Source organism: Salvelinus fontinalis, chromosome 2 (genome assembly GCF_029448725.1).
Source record: "Salvelinus fontinalis isolate EN_2023a chromosome 2, ASM2944872v1, whole genome shotgun sequence".
Classification (NCBI taxonomy): domain Eukaryota; kingdom Metazoa; phylum Chordata; class Actinopteri; order Salmoniformes; family Salmonidae; genus Salvelinus; species Salvelinus fontinalis.
Window position 1 is genome coordinate 81,509,125 of NC_074666.1, and position 27,852 is coordinate 81,536,976.

At 39.2% G+C, this 27,852-nt stretch overlaps 2 protein-coding genes across 2 annotated transcripts; both read right to left on the reverse strand.

Annotated features, from left to right (window-relative positions):
* Window positions 1-299: 299 nt before the first annotated feature.
* LOC129828717 (homeobox protein Hox-B9a) lies at window positions 300-6,900 on the reverse strand. The gene is made up of 2 exons (XM_055889883.1): window positions 6,276-6,900; window positions 300-2,975 (listed from the first exon to the last, which is right to left on the reverse strand). The coding sequence occupies exons 1-2, from the start codon at window positions 6,787-6,789 to the stop codon at window positions 2,740-2,742; spliced, it is 750 nt and encodes a 249-aa protein (XP_055745858.1). The 5' UTR covers window positions 6,790-6,900; the 3' UTR covers window positions 300-2,739.
* Window positions 6,901-13,998: 7,098 nt separating this feature from the next.
* Window positions 13,999-17,787, reverse strand: LOC129869381 (homeobox protein Hox-B10a-like). The gene is made up of 2 exons (XM_055943745.1): window positions 16,989-17,787; window positions 13,999-15,446 (listed from the first exon to the last, which is right to left on the reverse strand). The coding sequence occupies exons 1-2, from the start codon at window positions 17,785-17,787 to the stop codon at window positions 15,169-15,171; spliced, it is 1,077 nt and encodes a 358-aa protein (XP_055799720.1). The 3' UTR covers window positions 13,999-15,168.
* Between the last annotated feature and the right edge of the window lie 10,065 nt (window positions 17,788-27,852).

Sequence of the window (27,852 nt, forward strand, 5' to 3'; positions counted from 1 at the left end):
CAAGACAAATGCTCCGGCGCACGAGACATATTTTGAACACATGCTCCTCCTAAAAGATGAAATGAATTTGGAAATATGAAAAGGCTCAAACTTGTTTTGTTCTCACTCACACGCAGAGAAGGCGCATATGCGCCCTATTTTGCGCGCTCTCGAGACCTTCTCACTGTCTAAAAGGAACTGGCTATCATAAATACAATTGCTTTATTTTCATTTTGATCTCATATCAATTCCATTAATTGGTATGCAGTAAAAAGTAGCAGTATATAGCAGTAAAATAGCATAGCAGTAAAAAGTGCCGAGACATTGTTCTAATGTAAACTATTTTTTAATACGAATCCAGCATCAACAGTTCTATCTCACAGATAAACAACACAGGACTGAATACAATTTACATGAGAGACACAAAAGATTAATGTGATATAAAAAAAAAAGACAGAGTGGGTTAGTAGTTTCTGGAGTCGGTCCTTACAGCGTTGTTGTTATTAAAAATGAAGGGTCCAACTGAGATGACCTGAAGGCCTCTATAATGAAAGCTGCGAGGCTCGAGCGCATGGAGAGACAATAGGGTCTAATGCTCCTTAGTATTCCGAATGAAGAACAGCCATGCGCGCGACTCCAGAAACGCCACCCATTTCATATCTCACTGAAAATGCATCATTAGAGTTTCCCAGGATGTTTGTAAGTACTCCCACAAACAAACAAACAAAAATACATGTACACCAAATAAGTACATCATTCCTTATTGTTTCGACAACACGGTTTAAATCAGTTAACGCTCAATACATTCTGGACAAGAACATGTAAACAATATCTAAAACTGGAGAAACGACGTCTGCTCATTCAACTCCGATGTCATTTCCCAAAACACCAATTTGTAACATATGCAACTCATTCCAATTAAAACCGTCGAGGTTATTCACCTAGGCCTATTTACAATCAATTAGAAATATTACCATCCAAAAACTGCTTTTCTTCAGATAGATTTCATTTTCAAAACACACAAACGTAAAGAAATAAATTACATTTCATTATGATATTAGGCATGCGCTAAAAATGTAAACATTTGTATTCTTAGACAATGTAGGCTTGTTTTTCTTCGACAGATGTTATATCCTGTATTTAAGCGCATATGAGTAAATCTTTTTATGGCATATATCAAAACGAGAGAAAGTGTAAACGGGCGGGTTATTGAAGGCCCTTTCATTTCCACGTAAATGTTTAAAAACGTTCCACTGTTAGAATGCACAGTCATTAGATGAATGCAAGTTGGCTACAGGCCAATGGGTCTTCTGACCTTATATTGGCAGACCGAACTATATAAAACTAGGCTTAACCCCAGTCGCTAACAAGGTTTCATATTGAATGTGAACTAACATGTTGCATATGATGCTTCAATGAAATATACCATGACGCGCTATTTACCCGAAAACACGTATTCCTGATTAATTTCCACATCAAAGTAGTCTAAAAGATTTACTCTCAGTAGCGGCTTAAACTCTTTAAGTTGTGTTTTTAGCAATTACACAACGAAATAGTAACATTGGCCGCAAGGAAATGTTAAAGGATAAATACCCCATAGACCAGGTTCATCCAACCCTGTTCCTGAAGAGCTACTGTCCTGTAGCTTTTCCCTCCAACCCTAATCTACCGTACCCGATTCTAATATTTAGCTGGTTGACAAACTGAATCAGGTTCATTACAACTGGAGTTGGAGTGAAAACCTACAGGAGAGTACCTCTCCAGGAACAGGGTTGGAGAGCTATGCCATAGACCTTTCCATATGAAACCCTTATTAGGTTATTACGCACTTTTACGCACAAGGAACTTGAAGGTAAAATGATGCACATGTAGAAAAAATAGATACATATAAGAGTGTACACATACCTGTTGAGTTAGTATTTAAAGGGATTACAACAAATACATGGAACCCTGATATTTTGCTAAATACGAGCCAGTCAAAGGGGCTCTGGGGGATGTGACTCTACAAGGAATTATAAATAATACACTAATAATAATGATAATAGGCCAACCCCTTTACACTAGCTTATTAATCGATTTACAATATAACATAATTGGGGCGACTGACTTGGGGAACTGCTGCTCGAATAATAAAATCATGTATTTTTCTTGAAAGACCAATTATGTACGGCGCATCTATGGAGCTGAAGAGAGGAATAGAGCGAAAGAACAAAAATAGAAGAATAAATGCAGGTCGCACACTCCCTTTAACTACAACCGTTCCTCTTATGTATTAATGACCACATGAAACCGACGTTTCAGCACCTCCGCGCCTCTCCTGATGAAGCGTTGGTGTCATGCGTAAAGCAATAAATACGTGATACAAGTAGTGCTTGAGAAAGAGCCGCGTGAATCCACCCTCCTTTCTACTGTATAATGTAATATATGCTATTTAGCAGACGCTTTTATCCAAAGCACTTACAGTCATGCGTGCATACATTTTATGTACGGGTGGTCCCGGGAAACAAACCCAGTACCCTGGCGTCACAAGCGCCATGCTATACCAACTCAGCTACAAAGGACCATAAGAGTTTTCTCTATTGGTCTGCGCTTCTATAATGTCAGGGGGTGTTTTTCACATCGATATGGAAAATAATAAAAACAAGCCTCCTGCACCCCCACTTTACCCATGACAGTCCATGTATGCCTCTTTAAGGAAAAAGTCACACGAAAGCAGACTCTTTGTGATGGTGGTATTTTTAATATAACTCCCTTTTTTTCTTAATCCTTGGGTTGGTCCTTATTCATTTTCTTCATTTTCATCCGTCGGTTTTGGAACCATATTTTGACTTGTCTCTCGGTCAAGTTCAGCGAGCGTGCTACCTCATGCCTTCTGTCCCGGGTGAGGTACATGTTGAAGAGGAACTCTTTCTCGAGCTCGAGGGTTTGGTATTTCGTGTAAGGGCACCGCTTCTTCCTGGAAGACCGGGCATGCAACCAGTTGGCAGAGGGGTCATCTACAAGGGAAAGTCAGACGGACACCTTTAGTAAATGGCAAACAAACACAGACCAGAATAGGCCCTAGACTAGCAAGCCTAATAACATAACTAAATACAAACATGCGTGCGTAATAACAAGATTTCCATGCCCATGCGATACATAATTGAGTTAAAGTGATATCAAAAGCCAAGTCTCATATTGCTCCAAATGGAACAGTGTTCGGTAATGTAATGGAGCAGAGGAGAGAGGAAAGTAGTCCATCACCTCCCCTCAGGCCGAAGGTGACCTTGGTGGGTCTTGTAAATGGGTTTAGAGGACAGGCAGTTCCTTCACTGTACATGTTTACCATGAAAGTACTTCCTGGACCACAAGGTGTCTTCTCATGTTACCATAACAATATCATACATGGGAAACACCAAGAGAATGGAAAAGGTACTCGTGTTCTTCACCCCACTAGACCCTGAAAATCACCCTGTTTCTGAGAAGTGCACTCTACATGGATGGAACACTTGGAATGTGATGTTATCTCGTAAACTATGATTCTCCGTATCCCGTAGTTTTTTGTTGTTGTTGTCAAAACCTCCAATCATTGCAATGCACTCCACCCTTCAGCTTGGTTAGCAGGCCTCAGCCGAATGCAATTAGGGAAGAAAGCGCAGCATGGTTATGAGAAGAAGCTACCCTCCCCCAACAGAGCCAAAAGCATTCGAACCATGAGAGACCTATAGTGAGCAACAGAGGCTAACCCAAACAAAAATGCAGTCCCCCTCAAATGCGGTTGCTTTGGAAAGTGGATTATCTCCTTTTTATGGGAAATGTTCCAGGGGAAACATTTCTTGCTGTCTCCGTGGAGACGCCTCTCCTCTCTGGTGGCTTTCTCGGGAATGCATGCTATGTATTTTCATGTAGGCCCATCTACATTTCTTCACAGTTGCTTTTGGTATAACATCACTGTGTAGAGCCTGCATGTTGGGCTACCATGGCATTCAAATGGCCTAGAAAAGATTAAACTGAGAATACCGTGATTACTCATAAGGCCGTGGGGATATAAATCTCCCAGGCATGGCATTGGAACGATTGCATCTGCAAGTGGACACCAATACCTGTTCCGGGGCACTGGAGGTAGAAGTGGGCTTTGTGACACGCAAAGTGGTGCTTCGCATTCCCCAAGTACATAATCACCTAGTGTCATTCATCCCGTGCAAAGTCCGGGCTTTTCCTGTCACTGCATGACAAACCATCCAGTGCTATCCCATAACGCGTATGGATATGTGAAGGGTTATAGCTTTGGACAATGGATCTGGGCATTTCTACAGATAAAAAAAATCTGGGCTCATTGGAGCCCATGGTCATTTCTCTTAGCCTACATACATGTAACCAATGTAGGGAAATCCAATCGGCCCATGCCCCTAGACACGCACTTTAATACCACATCAACTGTCTCCAATATCCTAAATCGTATGATGCAATCCTATTTTTATCATGAAAGGAAATAACCCCCCGGGGATGATTGATAACCCTGTAAACCTATCCGTTGCCGGCGGACACGTCGGAGATAGAGGTGTGCCATCTAAATACTTATGAGACAGCTCAAAGACATGATCTGCAACAATGCACGTTTAAGAGAGTATTGTCGCTGGATGATCATGGGGTGGGGGTCTGTTTTGTGACGAATGTTGGGATGGAAACACATAATGGCTGCAGACCGTTATAATACCATCGTGTCTCTTTGCAATTTCACCTTAATAGTCTGAGAAATTGACCTTTCGTATATGCCAAGAGAGATTCGTTATTGCATTTCTCTACGATAAGGTTGCATCGTATTTTATATATATTCTTTCCCGAACTGTCCTAGGGAGCCAACATACAACAATTAATAGTGATGTTGGCTGGTCTTATAACTTAATAAACTTCAGAGGCAATAACTTTTTTTTCACTCACGAGCGGCTGCTAGCACAAAGAGGGACGTGTAATTCCCAACTTCATTGCCTTTGCACGTAGTTTATTCTGGAATGCCGCCCAGGGCAACACAAAGGGGAATTCTGTTGCGCACCATCCATTACAGAGTTCACGTTTGCGTGAACCCATTTTGTGGATTAAAATCAATGTCCGTCTCCACCATCAGTCCATGCTACTCGAAAATGAGCATCAGTCAGAACATTGACCCATCCAATTAAGGTTAGGCCTCAGATAGCCTATATTTATGGTATATCTCTCAGTTTCCCGGTGTACCAAAACGTTACCGGGCGAGCACGCACAGCCTATTTCAACAAGACTGTGCTTTGCAGAGTAGCACACATAAATAGGTTTCTACTCCGGCTCGGCTCCAGGCCTGATTAATAGCCAGCCTGATCTTATGAGGCAGTGTTGGTAAAGGACAGAAAATTTATTTTATTCTGTCAAGGCAACCATAGGCATGGCAAGAACAGTGAGTCAACTGAGAGTAGTGACCAACATCCTCCACATAATGTCATATAGCAGACAAATGAGTCTGCTAGTAAAAAAAACAACAACTAAGAGTCTCACTTGGAAAATGTTTCAGATTCATTTTCTGGTGATAAAGAGAAACTCTTGCCCATTCAACAGTCCTAAAGGCATCAATAAAAGTTGCTTTCCAGAAAATGTCGTCAATGCGGTTTCTTTGCCAAAATAATAATTGCAAAAACGAACATATAGCCCAATCCCCCACACTCCACCTTCTAAACGACATTAAACGTCTACAAATAGACGAATGCCAACAGACGTGAATAAAATAAAAGCACGTTTCGCCTTAGAGAGGATATTTACACTCAAATATTGACTACAGTTAAGAGGGCCTTGCCCTGGTAACCCCTAATTTTACATTGGAGTGACTCTTGGCACATAGTTCAATAGAGGGACGTTTTTCTAGAGGTGTTGTTCAGTTATTACTGGATTAAAACAAGCTGCTGACAAAATGAACTGCACTAAAGTGCAATTGAGCGCAGAGAGCCTGTTCTCAGAGACTGTGTGCCAAAACTTACACAACTCAGTGTGAAAAGGGCTGCAGTAAAATTATATTCACTACCAGTTGGTCCCCAAAACTAAGGCAGGACAGCGCAGAAAACCGGGCACGTGAAATATCGCACTAATCCAAAACAGAGTATCATCCATACCTTGACCTGATGTATGTATAAATGTATGATAATAATTCTAACGTAAACATACATAGTAAGTTAGACGCACACTACGGGACCAGATTTGGTAGTGAGCCTCTATGACTCGCAATCTCTTTGTTCCTGTTTTATGACAGCATTAAAAGCTTTACAGACTGTTCACTTCCTCGTTTTATAACTTACTTTGATCTGGCCCGTCTTTGTCTTCGCTAACTTCACAAATATCCTTATTGTCCTCGAATCCGGAGCCCTGGCTGGAATTCATCTCTCTTGCCGAAGAGGATTCCAAAATGTACTCGTGTCCACCGATTTTGGGGGGTTCCCCGAGGTGTCCCAGTAGCGGCTCCATCTTGACCTGTCCCTGCCCGGGGAGGGACTCCGAGCGCGGAGCGCAGTCGAGCCAAGTGCGTATGTATCGGGTGTCGGTGGAAGGCACGGGCTGAGTCGGGATGTATGGATGGTAAACCGCTGGTAAGCCATTGGAGGCATGGGGGCTGAAAGGGCTCCAGGACGAGCTAAAAACTGGAGGTTTAGGCTGGAAGCTACAAGAGGGGAATTCGGGATGCTCGCCATGTCCCCCCGGTTGCCTGGAGTTGGAATACTGTACATTGGAAAACCTGGCTGAAGTCGGATCTTCGCTCTCGTGACTTATTATAGAGTCCACATAATAGTTGCTCAGAGTTCCAGAAATTGACATTCTCGGACATTATACAAAACACGGTTCATTGAATTCAAAACATGTAGGATAGAAGTCGTTTTTTTTACGCGACTCCCCTTCAACGAGCGCACGAACAAAGTAGAGCTGGGTTGCTGGGGCTGTGCGCTCGGAGCGAAATGATTGGTCAGACTTTTTTCACGACCCTGATAAAGCTTCAATGGGGCGTAAATCAATCCGCCAAGGGGCTGCACCTCTCCTAGCACTGTACATATTTTCCTCTCTAAATAAATGGTCTTGTTTATGCAATATGCAAAATGGGAGTGCGTCCATATATATGTGGGTATCTATAGGCTGTCGTAGAAATATCCAGTTAAATTATGGATCCCAAGGACATTATAAATGCATATTGGAAACAATGGACGACAAATAAGCGACCACATTATTTTCTTAATCAAACTGATACATGCATGCGTCTCATGGAACAATGCCATTGAATACAATAAGCCTTATCCAATATATTACGTGTTTGAATGCCCAATACAGCATCAGAATCAAAGTAACATCACAATACTATTAAGGCGCCATTATTTCTCTATCACTTTCATCTCTGGATGTCAAATCAAATGCACCTCTCTTGCCTATCACGTTTTATGTTTCAAATCTTCAGGTTTTAGACCTTTAATAGTTTGTTTTCTTCAAACTTCCGTCTGAGCTTCCTCTGGTGTAGGAAATGTCTATGTTCATGCTTTATTGGCAGATTAACAGTCATGTTTCTTAACGAGCGCATTAAACACTACTGCGTGCCAATCCCCTGTCTTTATAGAAGAAACTACTTGAACTTTTTTGGTCGTTTAATACTATAATAAAATGCTACATCAGGCAGCTTTGATTTTTATAGACCTGATATATCGCCTGTGGCGGGGACCGTAAACGACTCTGCTGTGGCATTCCTGCCACTGACAAAAACGCTCACTTCTCACTCAGACACAAAACGTAAACACGGAGGAAATGAGACTAATGAGACTACACCAGGATATTCTAAAACCCAGCGGAAGATAACCATTTTACTGATACAGGGGAAAGCAAAGAAGACTCGTAAGTTAACGGTTTGGAGACAGTTCATATTTATTTCTGGCGGCTTTCCACGTATTGTGCATGACTTGTCACATTCAAGCGGGTCAAAGCTTTGGCCTCGGCCTTCACTGCTCTCTCGGCCATCCATTGGCTCCGGTGCTAGCAACTAATGCATTTCAGCATCAGAACAACTTCTATCAAGTGCAAAAAGAACAGCAATATAGAAATACCTACGGCTGATAAAACTTTGCCTTGTGTTCGCACTCGAAAATATCTGCAGATTTATTGAGCACTAAATAGCCTAACAGCTGTTATGTTAAAAATATAGGCTAATTGCAAAACACGAAAACATGCGAAAAGGGAATTGGGTAGATGAGATTCATATGTAAGGTGATTTGAATGTTTTTCACTACATAACTTTGGGCCAGTAACCGAAAGGTTGCTAGATCGAATCCTCGAGCTGACAACGTAAAAATCTGTCGTTCTGCCCATGAACAAGGCAGTTAACCCACTGTTCCTAGGCCGTCATTGTAAATAAGAATTTGTTCTTAACTGACTTGCCTAGTTAAATAAAGGTTAAATAAAAAACACCATTGCATGTAGTCTTCCACTGGCTTGAATGTTGCAGTGATAATTTAACGAACTCCACCAAATACCCGCTGTGCAAAGTGCCAACAATTTAATTAGATACATTGGAGTAGTAAAACATGGAAAACATTATCTGCAAACCGCACGAAATGTAAAAAAATATGTCAAGAGCAACGTTTCATTAATTGTTGTAGACTATCGTAGTAGACTATAATGCATCGAGCATAGAAATGTACACACATTAGACTCAGACTCTTCTTAATTTATTTTGATAAGACATATTGGCAAATACAATGTAACATGGCAAATTGAGAAATACAGAAATCGTAACAAAATGTAATCATTGGTAAGCAGATAGGCCTACAAGTTACAATAATAAGGATTTGATAACACAAAATGGTTAAATCAACCAACCATGAAACAAACCATATTTATCCATACTTATAATTCATCATCAGATATTTCTTTCTACTACAGAGGCACTCACTTTTCAATAAGAAACCTGATATTGACAGGAGTTATATCAACTATCATGTAGCCTCTCCAAAGCTATGGGCAACACTAGTGACGTGGAAATTAAATGATACCTTATGATTATGCTCAGGTTCTTTATAACTGTTTAAAGACACTCATAAAGTCTCTTAAGTGGATTTCCGCACCAGAGAGCTAATCAAATACGTTTTGTGAGCAGCCTAAACTCGTAGAAAAAAGGTTCTGGATAGAACCAAAAAGGGTTATATTGCTTGCTTCATACACGGCACCCCTAAAGCTTACATGTAGAACCCCCGTAAGGTTCCATATAGAACTCTTGGGTTCCATTCCATACAAGGAACCAATTTTCTTCAAAATAGAACCTTACGGGGTGCCATATATGAAGCAAGCAGTAGCAGCAGTAGGCCTATATAGGTTAGTAGTAGAAGCCTCAGCATTAGTATAGCATGCAGCTAATATTAGCCTATATGCTAATAGTATGCAGTCTGCAGTTCTTTCGGGGATTGTTGCTACTAGCCTAAAGCAGTAAACAGTAACCTACACATTTGAGCAATAACTAGACACAATAAATCAGCGTTACATTTCTGTGGAATGTAAAGTACCAGCCTTTAAGATATTGGACTGCATTATCTATCCTGATCAGATAAAACATAATGACAAATAATATATATATATATATATATAAATATATATATATATATATATATATATATATTATGTATATATAACGCAGTATCATGAAGTTGTAGTTGAAGTGCAAATGCAAATGCCTTTAGCCTTTTCGGCTAGCGTCTGAATAAGGGTCATGTTTTCGTGAATACTTTGCTGAAATAATATTACAGATGTGGAAGTTTGAAAGTTTAACATGACTGCATACAAAGACACTATGTCTGTTAATGACCGCTCTGACATGCATATGTGTTATACTCTGTCATCTTTCTGCGAGCCCCCTCTGGATAAGCCTTAAAGGGATACTTCAGGATTTTGGCAATGAAACCCTTTATCTACTTCTCCAATGGCAGATGAACCAATGGATACCATTTTTATGTCTCTGCGTGCAATTTGAAGGAAGTTGCTAACTAGTGTTAGTGCAATTGGTAACTAGCATTAGCACAATGACTGTAAGTCTATAGTAACTGCTAGCATGCTACTCGAAACCATAGACTTTCAGTCATTGTGCCAGCACTAAATAGCATTGGCTTGCGAAACTACCTCTAACTTCCTTCATAATGTACGCAGAGACATACAAATAGTATCCATGAGTTCATCTAACTCTGGGGAAGTAGATAATAGGCTTCAATGCCAACTGAAATGCAGAATGCAAAGGCAGATAGGGCCTAACCTGTTTTAAATTCATTGCCATTGAACGTGTAAGAATCCGCCTTCAGATCAAGTTAATGAAGTTGTTAGGTTTCATGATGACAGATCTCTCTCTCTCTCAAACACACACACACACAACACAGAACTCACACACACACACCCCCCTGAGGGCCTCACTCTTTGTGCCAGTCCAAAAAGTCTATACTCTCACATGAAATCATCAAAACAAACAAGAGAAAGTCTATCAGCCATTCACATGTAACAGTCATATCCCCAACAGAGACATTCATGTGGTAATATTCATGGTAACTCTTAGGTTATATATGAAGATGTACTTACAGAAAGATTATTTACACCCCTTTACTTTTTCAACATTTTATTGTTTTACAGCCTGAATTTAAAATGGCTAAATTGAGATTTTGTGTCACCTGCCTACACAATACTCTATAATGTCAAAGTGGAAGTATGTTTTTAGAAACATTTACAAATTATTTAAAAAATGAAAACCCCATTGTTATGACAAGCCTAAATAAGTTCAGGAGTAAACATTTGCTTAACGAGTCACATGAGTTGCATGGACTCACTGTGTGCAATAATAGTGTTCAACATTTTTGAACGACTACCTCATCTCTTTGCCCAACATAAATAATTATCTGTAAGGTCCCTCAGATTCAACCACAAAGACCAGGGTGGTTTTTCATTGCCTCGCAAAGAAGAGCAACTTGTTAGATGGGTAAAAATAAATATAAAAAACATTGAATATTATTAATTGCATGTTGGATGGTGTATCAATACATCCAGTCACTACAAAGATACAGCGTATTTTCCTAACTCAGCTGCTGGAGAGGAAGGAAACCACTCAGAGATAGAAAATAACTCAGGATGGATCAACATTGTAGTTACTCTACAATACTAACCTAAATGACAGATTGACAAGGAAGCCTCTACAGAATACAAATATTCCAAAATATGCATCCTGTTTGCAATAAGGCACTAAAGTAAAACTACAACAAATGTGTCAAAGAAATGTACTTTATGTCCTGAGTACCACTCTTCATATTTTCTAGCACAGTGGTGGCTGCATCATGTTATGGGTATGCTTGTCATCTGCAAAGACTATGGAGTTATTTTTTAGAATAAAAATAAACGGAATAGAGCTAAGCACAGGAAAATTCCTAGAGGAAAACCTGGGTCAGTCTGCGTTCCAACAGACACTGCGAGACAAATTCACCTTTCAGCAGGAAAATAACCTAAAACATAAGGTCAAATATACACTGGAGATGCTTACCAAGACAACACTGAATGTGCTGAGTGGCCTTATTACAGTTTTGACTTAAATTGGCTTAAAAAAATCTATGGCAAGACTTGAAAATGGTTATCTAGCAATGATCAACAACCTGATATAGCTTGAAGAATTTTTAAAATAATAATATGCAAACATTGTACAATCCAGGTGTGCAAAGCTCTTAGAGACTTACCCAGAAAGACTCACAGCTGTATTTGCTGCCAAGGGGGATTCTAACATGTATTGACTCAGGGGTGTGAATACTTATGTAAATGAGATATTTCTGTATTTAAAATGTAATAAATCTGCAAAAATGTTGAGAATATATGTTTTTACTTTGTCTTTATGGGGTATTGTGTGTAGATGGGAGAAAAATAAAACATTTAATCCATTTTGAATTCAGGCTGTAACACAACAAAATGTAGTATGTGAAGAGTATGAATACTTCCTGAAGGCACTGTATATAGAGTACATACCATCAATAGTAATGCTGTAACATTTATCTGTAAGAAATAAACGCATTTATCAAAAGCATATATGGCTTCTGAGTTTGTTTTTGTTCATTGAATTTTATTGAGAAGTTTGTGTTCACAATGCAGAAAATATTTTTTTAAATTGTGAATGATATTTGTCTTGTATTACAAAGTTAAAACAAGATAGAAGTTAGAAAATGTATTGTAGACGGTAAATGTTAATGTGCTATTAAATGGCCTGCAAATTATATGAAAGCCTTGCCCCTGACGCAAAGTAAAAACAAGCTGGGGTGAACATGAGGTAGAGCATGGTGCTGGTGTCTTTTAATAGAGATGGTTTACAGCGTCTGGGCATGCTGTACTTCATAAAATTTATTATTTTAGAAGAAGCGTTCATCACACCCAAGTGTACGCAGGCATTTTGGGGGAGGCCTAAATTAGCCATTTAAATCTCCACACGCCCATGTGCAATAAATTGACTCTTGGGACGAAATACATGTCAACAATAACAACTCTTTTAGATAATATTGAATGCATTGTTTTTGTGTGCAATTACAAAATGTAGGGTAGTGCGCAGACATGTGGAAACGGCGTATTCTCGTTGTTGTTGCATTCGTCCATTACGCAAGAGCGTTGATGTGCAGTACTGGAGTAACTCAGGTAGTTTCAGGTTCCTGTGATACACGTCCAGCCCAACAACTTGAAACTACCTAAATCACACAACAGCTTGTCTCACATATTCTCTTCAAAGACCTTCAGAGAACCTGGTTGAGCCACTGGACAAGTTCCCCATAGCTTATAAACGTGGATGGCCATCCATAAACGTTATTCTTCGTTCCGCAATATGAATAACATAAACAAAACTGTAGCCTTTATTACATATACACAAGCCTACTGAAGTGATCAGCAGTTAGAAAACGAGACAAGATACAAACTGCAATACAGTCGGAATAAAGAATAGGAGCGGAAGTAGCATGCCCATGCCATTTCAATCATGCACAAAAAGGCCTATAACGCACGTTAGGACGTCTTTGTTAGCCACAATACCAGGCAATAACATTGGAGTGAAATGTACAGTACTATAATCCATGGGACACATCTGCTGCCTTGACTTCCTGAGTCTACAATAAATGCCCTGTCAATTGCCCCTGATAAAATCTGGAGGCCGCAGACAGCGTCACTAAAATCGTGCGCTCCTCAACATGGCGATGCTAGCAGGAGACGCTACACAGTCTCCTTTTGAGATAAAAGGCCAATAGCTGTATATTCAGTGTCCTGTGTGGGGAAGTTGCGGCATGTGTTTTCCATCAAATATTCATATTCAAACAATGTCAGAGAAAGTACATGCAGAATGAAACCATAGATCACTTCAATAACGTCGAATGAATACATAAATCTAGATAAAAATGGAATCGATTGGGATTAAATAATGTTATGTACACACTAAATACACGCACGTTATTAGTTTATTACTACGTGCAATGGTTATCATGATGATCTGGCATAAGGCTATACATTGCTTCTTATTTTTAGCCTATAAATGCCACAGACCAGGTCATAATTCCAGCTCGACCAATCTCTAACAATCTGGAAGACAAAAATAAGAGGAAATTCGATGTGGAATGCATGTAGGTCTACGCTGTTCCCAGAGGACGTGAAAGACTGGCCTGTGTGTTGGCTGACAACCCGCACATCAGCGGCGGAAACTCTGGCATCTGCAACTTGGCTTCTGTTGTTCTTAAAAAGGGGGGGGGGGGGGGGAGAATGTATTTTGAATTCAGAAGGTTGTCTACAGTAAATGGTGGCCACTGAACCCAGCTAGTGAAAAAAAGGGGAAATAAAGTTAAAGGCACAAGATACATGTGGGCTAACCTCAAAAAAGTATATTATATACATTATTCCTTTTTACAATGAATCACTCCTTAATCAGATTAAATTGTTTTCAATTAGACCTTGCATAAACCAAATATATGCATTGACATTGCTTGTTAGGATAAGGAAATTACACCATACAACTAGGCCACTGCAAACCACAAATACTAGCGTAATATTAATAGTTACAGCAATTACAATCATCATTACAGGAAGAATAATCACATTACTGGAGCTCATATGACCTGGTAGGAGAAGGCTACTAGGAAGAGGGATGGACTTAGCGTGGTAATAGGTGTCTAGAACTAGTAATTGTTGCAATGGGATGTACCCAACAATTACACTAAATGTAATGGGGGGAAAAAAATATTTATTTCAGTAGCTGTATGTTTTTCTCCATCTATCTACACATATCGAAATTGCAAACTAAGAAATATGGGAACTGGGGAATATTTATTCAAGCAGAAGTGATAGGCGAAACTATATCAAAACAAACATTGATAATACAAGACAAAAATATATATTCTATCCCAGGCTTGCCTTTTGGAACGTCAAGGGCTCATGTGCGGAAGAAAACGTTTCCCTATTTCACGGAAAGAGTAACCTTTAATTCAAATGCTCTCATTTAGAAAACAATTTTAGTTTTTTATACATCCAATCATGCATTATTGTAATCAACACATTCTTTGTTTCAAGTCAAGCTATCTGAAAAAGGACTCCGTATAAACAAGAAATCATGTTTTAAATCCTTCCTATTTTACAAAATTGAAGTTCAAAATATTGTGCTTACTGGTGCACATTTTTCAGAGCTTACAAATACAATTGCGTCCGCAAATAAATAAAATAGTGCTCACGTTATAAATAAAGTGATCCTTTCAAATTGGCTTCCCATAGCCTAGCATGAACTGTAAACAATACTCTTCGATTCAAGACAGTAGCCTATGCTGGCAAAAATACAAATTAAGCAACGTTGCAATCATTCTATTGAGCTATCAAGAAACAACTACAAGACAATAATCAAATAAAGTGCTTTTATGAAGGGTGTTGCGGGACAGGGGTATGGAGAAAGAAAAAGCTTCCCCGATATGTCTCCTCCATGGAAAAACTCAAGTGTAACCGGTAACAGCCACCATATCCTCATGCAAAGTGTATAGGACATAGACAGTACTTTCATCCAGGCCATCCTTCAGACCAGGGCCTCTACTACATCCTTCAGTATATGGTCCATCCTATTATTGACGTTGCGTCATCGCGTGCTCCTGCACTCAGTCACGTCCATGTAGGCCTGTCTCTGCGCACCATGTTTGTGAGGATTCAGATTGGGAAATGTGTGACCGAGTCCCTGGTTCTGTGTTCCCGTGTCATCTTCTTCATCTTCATGCGGCGGTTCTGGAACCAGATTTTGACTTGACGGTCAGTGAGGTTGACACTGCGAGCGATCTCCAGGCGGCGATCGCGAGTCAGATACATGTTGAAGAGGAACTCCTTTTCCAGCTCCAGGGTTTGGTATTTGGTGTAAGGACAGCGCTTCTTCCTCCCCGCCTTCGCCCACAGCCATCCACTGGTTGCATCATTTTCGAATGTTGCATCCTCTGTCAAAACAAGAAAAAACATGTATTTAGTGGTAGACTGGCCGCACGCAAATGATTTGTTCCAGGATATGCACATTTCTATAATGGTTCCGCGGGCATTACCTGGCTGAGAATTTCAGTTTACGACTGGATATAATGTCACATGGCATGCCTCTCTCCCCCTATGTGTGTGTATGTGCATGTGTGTGTATGTGTGTGTGTGAGAGAGAGATAGAGGTAGTACAATTGTTTTGTGTTCTATTTTCTCTTCTAATTCACTGATTGCTAGTTCTCTGGTAGTTCTCTGGAATGCAGGGTTTGTTATCACGTAGGCCTTAGCTAAAACGACGTACATTCTACTTGGGCGTGAATAGGGTATTATCAAAAGAACAAACTATTATCAAAAGGACAAATGGAAATTATGTAGGACTACAAATGCATAGGAGAGGCATAGGAATAGGTCTTACAAGTATGGTACTGAATCTAACGACTGTTGTGCCTACTGGAGTAAAATCAATTTGCCTAGCAACCCATACGTCAAACAAAAAACGATGCTAGACCCATGTTTGCATCAAATCTACTACACATCTCAATATTTTCCTATGTTTCGTTTGTAAATGGACAAAATGCTAAGTAGTAGTCTATCTGAATGTAGCAGATGATGAGAATGGTGTGTAGCCTTACAGCGAGGCATAGGCTATTGTTTGGCTAAATGACGCTAGCCTACTCCATAAATCATTATATGACAAAGCTCTATTCTGAGTAGGATGTAGAAATCAGAAGATTTCACACAAAAATGAACAAATTCATTGAAAATCTTAAGTAGAAATGGGTTGTTGTTGACCCATTCATCTGTTTCACTAGGCCTATAATGACAATTCATTTTTAATATGCCAAATGCCGTTGGACAACTTCTTTCGACATTTACTATTGACAAACATGGTATAGTTGTAAAGAAAATAAGTATTATTTTGAACAAATTACGTAATTTTTGGAAAATATTGTCATGCGTGATGACTTTACAACCTGAGTTGGAATATGTAAATATTTGGGTCATTGGTTAACGTCCGTGTTATATGACCCCCCTTTTAAATTTGATATTTTATGGCATCTCTCCGTGCTCATTTTACGAAACTATATACATGTTAGCTATAGCATCTAGCATTGCAACAGGCAAATAGAAGCTAGCATTAGCTTTAGCCTATATTTTATTGTGAGACTGAGTCAGTCGGTTATAGCCTACCCTCACATAAACCTGGGCCCACAGTCAATTGTAGGCTACACCTAGCTAACTGTCCCTAAACACAAAGGAGACTTCCGCTGTTTTGATGTTCAAAGGAGCGCACAGTAAAATTTAGTGCAATTTAGCCTGGCAGGGTAGTTCCGTGCAATAAATTCATTTTGAGCAATGGCTCCCTTTGTCCTCTCCCCTCTCTTCCCTTTAACAGCCTTAGTAAAAAAATCACCTTGTCTCGATTGACCGGATCATGTTTTCCTGTGGCTATTGCCATGGTCGCGTTCTATCTTTTCAGAGCTTTTTTACTTTTCATTCCATTTACCCACCTTGCGACTCCTGTCTGGGACCTTTATCGCCCTTGGGTAAGTCTGATGGGGGCTTGTCTCGCCGTAAACCTATGACTAAGTCTTCCGTGTTGGTCTGACTGCTGGCCAGGGTGATGCTGCTGCTATCGCTTCTCTGGGCTGGACACTCACTGCTGCCCAGCGCTAAGTCATCAATAACGCGCTTGATGTCCGTGTCTGGATATGGCAGCACCGGGAAGCTCAAGTGGTACAAATGGCTCGAGACTGAGTGGGGAGCGCGCGGTGGATTGGTCGTGGGCAAACCGTGCACGCTGTTGTTGTACTCCTGGACTTTGAACCCGGAGTATGACTGCTCCGGGCGGAAGTAGCCCTGAATTGGACCAGAACCGCCCGTCATGGAGCCCATCTCTGACATTAGTCTGGTAAAGGCAGACACGTCCGGTAACGGTTTTGAGTGGTTGTCTGGTTCCATGAGCAAATAGGAGTCGTCTTTTCTGTTTGACGTGCTGTAAGGGCACGCACTGACCTGCGGCACCCGGACCGGGCTCAAGTGTGGCTCGTCCCAGTTCAGTATTCCCTGGTGGTATTGGTATCGAGGCTGAGCCATAGCTTCTTGCGGCTGCAACGGCTGGTGCTGGTTCATTGTCCCTGGTATGGCCGTGTTTGGCACGGAACCCCAGTTATGTTGGACTCTGCAGTCCGGGTCAGAGCGGGCGGCGTGCTGGTGAGGGTGGGCGACAGAGGGGGGCTCCTTTGGACGGCAGTCCACGAAAGAGTTAACCAAGGACGCCGTGAAAACGAATCTCTCAGAGCATGACATTGCTAGGACATATTTTCGCGAAAAGAGTCTGGCGAGCAGCTTCCTGCAAGGGACCCAATAGCGTCTGGGGTTCACGGGCAGGCTCCTCCCCTTGCGGTGCTGGTTAATTCAAGCGCCTAAATCTGCGATTGCCAGAACTTCCTGTTTAATTGATTTCTGTAATAGGTTGCAGATTTCTTATCCATTCTCATATAGCCATAGCTTATCTTTAATTAAATGAAATGCATATCGCCAATGTGTCAATGGAAGTAGCAGAGTTGTTTTCAAAATGGCTTTCAAAATGGCAGAGATTGACATGTTGTTCACTGCTAGATGGAATATCTGCATTAAATTATATTTTGGACACAGTGTGTAATTCACTCACTCGGTTTAATAATATATTTACGCCTGGCTTGCCTCTATTCCAAGTTGTATGAGCATATTCATATCCGTTCCTAGCGTGTATGATTTTATAGGATTAAAGCTTTCAAACCTGTTGTCAAAATTAAGCAGCGTTTCGCTTCGGCTACAATCCTTTGTTAAAATGGCAAATTTATCAGTCAGATTTATGCCTATAAATTCGACGAAATGTGCAGCAATGTCATATACATAGCAAGAGTTATTAGCTCAAATGCACGCCTAGCAATAGCCTATCACTTACATCATTATGCACAGACATAATGACCACATATCTTATTTTAAATGGATGATTACTTCATACTTTGTACAATCACACACTTATTTCTGTTTTAGTACAGGTTATATACAGTACCTTAGCCATGGCTCCTTATAACCTAATGAGTCATTGCTGTTGATTATTTATATTCTGGTAAACTTTGTTTATTGTTTGTACATAAACCCCCCAGCTTTACAGACAATCTTGAATTTTTCCAACAATGGATAAAATATATAAGGATTAATCTTGTAAATGTATTTTTTTTAACGCTGTATTGTTTAGTAATAATACAATAATGATAACAATAGTAACAACTAAAGCCTATAGCTATAACAGCAATAGTTATAACGTTCTTACCTTCTTAGCGACACATCGCAAATCTACAGTTGTTGTCATTTTTAAAGAAATGTAAAGTACCCGTCACACACATTCCTAAAAAGTGGTGAAATTGCTTTATTCATTTATGTAAAGGACTATTTAGGTCACACCTATAGACACTTCAATAAAACAATAATTTAATGCTGGACTGTCTTTCATATTTGGTTAGAGGATAGGCCTATTCTGGGCACACGAACGAGCTGAAGTAAAAACTAATTGTAGAATTTTCGATATAGCCTACCTAGTATTGCATGTTTGAAATTACAAGAAATTAAATGTCATGGCCCATAATCAGGGTTACAACTAAGCCTCAAGTTGTAATAGTCTTGTATTTTTTTAAGCAGCAACATTTGACTGCATTAGGCAATATGGCCAAAGAAAACAGCTGGCATAGCAGGCATGTTTAAACAAAAAATCTAAATCAAATCAAACATTATTTGTCACATGCGCCGAATACAACAAATGCAGACCTTACCGTGAAAGGCTTACTTACAAGCCCTTAACCAACAGTGCAGTTCAAGAAGAGTTGAAGAAAATATTTACCAAATAAACTCAAGTAAAACATAAAATAAAAATTATCATAAAAAGTATCACAATAACATAACAATAAAGAGGCTATATACAGGGGTTACCGGTACCGAGTCAGCGTGCCGGGGTACAGATTAGTTGACGTAATTTGTACATGTAGGTAGGAGTGAGGTGACTATGCATAGATAATAAACAGCGAGTAGCAGCAGTGTACAAAACAAATGCAGGGTTTCATTTCGAAACACGTGCGTAAATTCTACATTTAGAAACAAATGAAAACACCTGTGTGTCTCAACGATAGAATTATATGTGCTCTTTGATGCCAAGTATGCGCAAAATATGTATCCTAAATAGACAGGCCCGGTGTTCATTCAACAAGGACCAATCAATGGAGAAGTCTACAGCATTGATGTGAAAGATTTGATGAAAAAAAAAAAAGTTAAGGGACAATGTGCATGTGGAAAATTGACAGAGAATACAGATACTTGCTGAATGCAAGTAAAGGTTATAGTTAAAAACGAGGTTTACTAAAACAAAAGGAAATTGGAACGTCTTGGAAATCTCCCCGAGTCCACATCCTTTGTGGCCTCCAGATGTCACTGTACAGTTGAATCATTCCAAGGGCTCATGACACGTTGAATGCACACGTTGAATAGTGGGCACAGATATAATATTGTGAATTTGTAAGGCATAGAGGTTTATACACCTTTGTTGATGCACTACATTTACAGGCTAACTAATACCATATGTTGACTTTGGACAGACAACAAAGACTGCGTGCAACTAATACATAAATATGTAGCCTACTTCTTACATTTCACTAAATTATAGACTAGCCAACTGATCAAAACTAAAAGGTCCGTATGCTATAACGACATTTCGTACATATGAAACACATAGCTAAGAAACATAACTAGCCTACATTCCAATCGAGTAACAAATAGTTTTCTTTCTCGTAAACCAATAGGCCCTTGCAACTGTCCATCCGATAGAAATGATAGATTCGTTGCAGGTAATCGTTTTGCTAAAAAGCACATTGGTCAACACAAGCACTATTGCAAACTGATAGCCTAATATTTCATGATAAAGTCTATTAGCCTACACATGTTAAGGTCAGACTTCGACAGAAGAATACATAAGCACCATGTCTGAGGACAATATAGCCTATATTTGAAGAAAAACAACGTTAAAACTGAGAAAGATGTAGACGGTTGTATAAAACGTTTGCATGTGCGCAGAAGGTACTACGGCTACGGCGTTAGTATTGCATAGGCCTGCACATGTGTCATTAACATAGGTCTATCTATACAACTTTTAAAGCATCACCTATATTTAAATTGTTTATATTCTATATAATGTACCTATTCTACAGTAGGCCTACGCTACGTCATTCAATGTAGCTTTAACTTGGACTGCACACGTAGCCTCGTGGGGTGAACTGTTCCCATATTTTTCTGTAAAGCCTGCCCCATGGGATGGTAAATAATAACAACAATAAGCAACAACAAATGGGAAGACGTATTAGCCTACAGTAAAACTACACTCAAAACAGTAACCAAAGCTTACCAGACTTCGAGGATATTGACGTGTGACAAACATCCTTGGATTAAAGCTATATGCCTCTTGATCCAAAACCAAACGAATTTGTATCTTCCTTTGCAAAAACTAATCCAATCGTTTCCGGCGGGCCTTTGGCCTCGTTTGTATTCCAGACACTGCAGTTTTGACGTTGACAACCCCAGTCTCATGCGGCTGTTTACTTTTTGTCTCGCGGGCTGCACTAAAGCAATTAAACATTTGTGGGGAAACTTGGAATGATGGCCATGTCCTAGGAGCCCAGATAGAAGACTATCTTATATGCAAAGTACAATTTTCGACCCAACTTTTTTTTGTGCAACCAAGGAACGACAATTTACATATTCCGAACATTCCTTTTTCATAATCACCAAAGAATTGCTCTCCAAATGGTGAGAGTAACGACCGCCAAACTCGTATAACTGTATCCATGACTACGGAGCCCCCAGATTGCTATAAAGTTTTACAACTGATAAAGGCTCTAAATACTATGCCGCTGCTCTGGAAGGTAATGGAATCGATCTTATGCAGATATTTCCTCTCAAAGCTGGAATGCTGTGCTTTTTTTAAAAGACAAACCCACGGGGCTGTCCATGCATGCATGAGTCGTTATCTATATAAAAAAGACTGTTTTTTATGAAAATAGAATTGTGAGTGCATTGCTTGCTGAGAATAGTAAAATACTGCATTAGTAGAATTAAACCATATTATAACGAGCTGATTAGCATATCTTATAATCAGCACAATGCAAAAGTCTAACCTTGAGGTTGGAAGGTCGAGCACGTGCACTAAAGAGTTGAGTGCACGGGCTACATTACTGGAAATCGCTATTCATAGGCTATGTGCAACACACTGCTTCCTCAAAGGAAAACGAGTCAATATTTTCCAGCATGGGGCCTTTGCCAAATTACCAACACAGGTATTGGTATACCTGTTTGTCTGGTATAGACGAAATCAGTAGCCTATTCGTAGGTCAAGGGTTGAAACAATTAGTGTAGCATAGTAGTCTAGGCCCGTGGCCAGACTATGGCTAATTTTGACAATAAGAGTTACAAATATTTTCCAGTGTGCTTACCCACCTCACATTTTTTTTGAGAATTCAGAATCTCCTCTGTTTATCTTCGTTTCGACTACTCACGCAATATATACAAAACAAATGGCTATTAGAACTGAACGTTTACCTTCAATACTGTAAAAAATCTTCAGCGGTGCACACTTTTGAAAGACTATCTAGAAATCGATGTAGCATCCTCCGTGCAAAATACAAGAGAAATAACCCACTAGGCAAAAATTGGTAGAATCAACGTTGTTTCACGTCATTTAAAAAAACAAACAATGTGATGACGTTGAATCAACGTGGAAAACTGATTGGATTTGCAAAAAATCATCAATGTAACGAAATTTCATATTTCTTTCACCCAACTTTTAACCTAAATTTAATGACGTGGTGACATGTTTTGTTGATTTCACGTTAAATTCAAGTTAGTTGACAACGAAACCTAATGTAAATGAAAATTACACGTTAAACTGACGTCTGTGCCAGTGGGAACGACAGTAAGTGGTTAACTTTGGGACATACGGACATGGACAAACCCATATGCAAGTTCTGCTATCAATTATACGTTTCCTGTGCCGTAAACCAGAAATGGAATGGCACATTTGAACTTTAACAAGTCTTATCTGGCAGACGACCATTTTGGCATCTAACGCATGAATGGAAGTGCAGAGCAGTCGTTCAATATGAAATCCTCATTTTATATTTAAAAAGCTGAACTAGTAGGGGGAAACTAAACAACACGGAATAGATTGCCTTGTGCGTAATGCAGGCTGTTTCACACATTATGAACATTATATTACATACCATAGTGCTATGTATTTCATCATTTTCAAACAGAACTTAAACAAAGTATCAACCTTCTGCAAGGACCGAGATACTTCAATATCCTGCGTCTAGTCACCAATAGGTTTTAGAGCATGACGCAGACGTGTAGCCTACCTTTACGTTTCACCTATCTCTACTACCAGATACCCATTAGTATTGTTATCACTTGTATTGTTGTGATACATATTACAATTTGAAAACAACAATAATAGCATTGTTGTTGATGTTAGTCGTATTGCTGGCTGTTTTTTTAAGGATCATCTTTATTGTTGTTATCGTCCTTATTCTTTTCTATTATTATCATAATTACTATTGTCATAACTCGAAAACGAGGAGAGGCGAGAGAAGAAGACGGGTAAATTGATTGATATTTGTTATTGTTATTTATTTATTATTAAGTTGCTTGCTTCTTGGTAATGGGGTGTTATAAGACTGATTTTGTTTCTTTTAATTGCATGTTTATGAGTAGATTTCAGAACAGCATGCTTTAAATCATTTGTATCGCATGATGAGTTATCCTTTCAAAAGTCAATGGATTAATTCTAGAACATTTGCATTGAAGACATCCGTTAGCACCATCAAAATGAGACGCTCTCGATCTAAAAGTCTTGTATTTCAAAATCGCTCTGTATTTTAGATTTTGTTGAAACCATCTTATTTATCCCACGAATATATGGACAAAGAGCAAAGAGCTATGCCTTTGAATTAATAGTTTGAGTTGAAATACTGTTTACCAAGTAAACTGAATGAGACGTGACAGTTGGAGAAAACGTCTGCCTTCGGTGTGCAACACTATCCTATGACCAGAAGGTGACAGTGTTGCCTAACTTTGACTCCTGTATTTATTTTTTATTTAACCTTCATCTTATCAGGGAGTCAAACTGAGACCAAGGTCTCTTTTACAGATGAGCCCTGAATTACATAAATGACAGAAAATACACAAATCAATATAAATACAAAAATGCAAGCAGAAAAACACGGTCATAAAAAACAAACACATTCATCAGTAATACGGTCCTCAATCAGCTTGCGGAATTGCCAGAGGCACCAGAGCATCACCTGTAAGAACATTTTGAAGACTGTTCCACAAATAAGGTGCAAGACAACTAAAAGCTGATTTATGTATGCAAAGGTCTGCAGTGGAGAGTACTGGTGTCTGCCCCAAAACAACAAGGCAGTGAGAATCTACTCTGTCTTTTCATTGCGACATTACTGATACATTTGTCACCATTTAAAGTTAGAACCCTTAATTGAAACAATTAAAAAGCTGTTACCCCGCCTCTGTTTTAGTAAAAAAAAACTTAGGGATGTGCCTGGAGAAATTCTACCACTATCAAATTCATAGACAGAGCTATGGATGCAAGGACTGACCATCCATAATATCAAAATGATTGATGTAACCATGTTTTAAAGCTATACAGTGTTTATTTACATTTACATTGTTTACAAACGTTGGAGTAAAACAAGCTCATATTTTGGGTTCTGGTGGGATACAACTGTTGAACAAAGCTCATGAGGCATTTCTTATATTTCTTATTTCTTATTTCATATATTCTTCAAGAATCAATGGGTATATATCCTCAATTTCCTCAAACCTCAAAAAGTCCAAAAATGGATGTAGCAACTAAGGATACTAGCTTTAATCACAAATGCCCAGATATAGACATTTAAGTTTCACTGCAGCATCTGTCTATAATGGGACCTATGATGGACACAGTGTACAGACTGTCCATGGAGAATAACAACCAAACATTGTTTTACACAAGAAGAAATGTGAAAAGCAGACTCATCACAGAATGTGTTTGTCTACTCCATCCAGGGCCGGCTCTAGCCTTTTGGGGGCCCTAAGCGATGTTTGGTTGGGGGATCATTTTTTTGTGACAGCAGAGAAAAATGTATGTTTAAAGTGAATTTCCTGCAATTCTACACCTTTTGCCATGACTTATGCCATGAGTGAGAGTGACTAACAAAATCAATGGGGCCCCCTGGAGGTAAGGGCCCTTGGGCACGTGCCCTGCATGTCCAGTTGGTACTCAGCTATGATTACTACAACTTTAGATAACTGGCTAGACTAACTTATCAATCTAAAATTTGTAAGCTGAAAGCTAATTGAGTGACTGTCAGTGACTGACAAAAGAGAAAAACTGCTGATGCACAACCAAATTGACTAGCTTACATACTTTTGGCCCAAACACTGATGATTTGGATGGTCTGCTTGCAATTAGCATATTAATCCCATTAATATGGTCAAAATCTGGCTTAACAATGACAACCTGTATAGAGTCCCTCTTCCAACATGTTGATATATCCGACCACAATAGACATGGTTTTATCAAGAGCACTTTCAATGTCATCCAAAAAATCTTCCTCTTTCCATCATTGTTCCATTCTCTATACCAGTCCACAGCCGTTAGATGTATTGTTCTGCTGTGCCCCTCTGCAGTGGGACAGAAAGATGCAATGATGGGTCCGCTATGCACCCTTATTCACGATCCCTCTGGAATCCGGGAGACGGAGACGTTGATTGGTTATTACTTCAGCCTAAAAAAGCCTGTGAGGAAATAAACATGCTGATAAGAGCATATTCATAAAGTATTTTCCTTGGTTTCCACATTGCCTACTTGTCATGCATGCAGTATATTACATGGACATGCTTTTCATTTTAACAAAGGCCCAATATCAATTAAACTGCTTTCTGAATGGATACTGTGTTTTAGTCATGTTTAACCTGTTGTGCAGTGTTGTCTCACACGTAAACATCAATGAAAAATGATTGAAGAACTACACACTGTATAGTCTACTGTACATGGCCTACAGTAGGCCCTACCAGCACCTGTGTTAAGCAATCAAACCTCGATATGTAAAGATGGTCGATAGGCAACCCGTGATCTCATGATGGATGAATTAAAAACTACTAGGACTGACTAACATTGATATTTATAACGAAGCCACTAAGCCAGTTGATTAATTCAAAATCATGCAAAACGCACGTAGGCCTACTTCTCAAAATGGAACCAAACTGCACAATGCGAATAAGTATTTTCCAATAGCTCCTGAGTTGTATTTTTTATTCATATATATTTGGTGACAGCCAATCTAGATCATTGGACAAGGGTGAGGTATTTTATAGATATGTATTTCAGTGACTGTATTGCCTCCGACAGACAATTAAGATGGGGAACACACGCTCAATGTCCCGGGTGCCTATCAGAGCGAGAACAATTCAATAAAGAGCCTTCTTGTAAAACGAGCAGCCTATGTCGTCACTGGGAAGGACCGCCGGGTTTTTCGGAATCGTAAAACACGAGGCCGTTCTCTAATCAGAAGCTCTCGCTTCAAGATCGCGTTTGACCTTGAGTGACCGTGAAAGAGGACAAAACCAAGACATTCGCTTCTGTCTGTGTAAAGTATCGTTTCTATAACTCTCTTTATTCTATTTGATGTCAAATCCCGATCTAAAGATTTGTATATTTGGTTTGTGAGTGCGGTCTCTGCACAATCCCCCTTGAATGAGAATTCTTCCACCGACTTCATGGGTAGCCTACTAGTGGACGTTTAATGCAACTAGCTGGTTGCATGTCACTCTAAACGACGCAAGATGGCAGAAGAGAGCGGACCTACTTGAAGACAAGGACGTTGCACAAACGTGCCTGTCTCTTTGACTATGCATACGAATTCATATCAAATGTACCAATCATATTTTAACACAACTATATTCTACAAGTTTACAGTGCAGCCTAGAAGTGAATAAACAATTTTAAATACTTAGGCTACACCAACAAGAAGTCCAAATTATACCTTCCTGCTTTACTAAGTCATGGGAAATAGGCTATTAACCAAATATGAATACAATTTGAACACATTATTTACTTTTTCATGTCAATCATCAAGCATCACATTGTACAACATCATGAGTAGGCTAACTCATAGCAAGGCTAGTAAAAATATGTCGTTCTGCCCCTGAACAAGGCAGTTAACCCACTGTTCCTAGGCCGTCATTGAAAATACGAATTTGTTCTTAACTGACTTGCCTAGTTAAATAAAGGTAAAATAAAAAATAAATAAAAATGATTCATGAAGATTAATCGGTACGTGCGTGAAACGAATGATAACTTGTTGAATGTCAGAAAATATAGGCCTAAACTCTGTGTCTGGGAGCACGAAATATACTCATATGATTTGAGTATGCAATTGCAAAATCATATTTTAAAAAAAGGACAATTAAACATCCATAAAATAAGAACGCTTCTGTTGTATACTTTTTCGATAGTATTATTGCTGGAAAGTACTTTTTACAAGGTGAACATGGTAGAGAGAAATTCAGCTCGAGGTAGGTCGACTCAAGAACATCTCAGACCACACGTAAATACGTTTTTACCATTCTCATCTGATCCTCTTGTATTGTTCCGAATAGATTACGTAGGACCAGATAAAATCCAACATTTTAATCAAGATTTGAAAAGATAAGCCACAGATGAATAGCAAAAATCTAAATCGGAATTGTATACAATGCATATTATTGTCTTGGTTAAAAAGTAATAGGATAAACAAACAGCTATTGTCTTTGAACGGCTATCAAGGCCTCTAGAGATACTTCATGCGACAAAAAGAGCAAATATTTTTTATAACACAAAATTACAACTCAGTATTGACATGTTTTCTAACGAAATCTAAGGTATTGACATGACACAGCATATGCCTATGCATAAGAATAAATTGCTAATTTCGACGGATACACAGGGACCCGCATTGCAGTATTTAGGCAGTAGCTCTTTCAGTAGCCTAGATTTTTCATTATAAGAAGTGTGTGCGCAGTAGTTATTGATAAGTCATCATTTTATTGCTCACTGTAGCCTATCGTTTTCTACATTCAGGCTAAATGTATAAACAGTTCAACAACTTTCAATTGTAATCGATTGGTCATATTGAAGCATGCATTTGCGAGACTCTCTCTCTAGAACTAATAGGTTTAAATTAGTATTTCTTTACGCACTTATCGAAATAAATAAATTGGTAGCATATTACGTTTAGAATTTGTATCACAGAA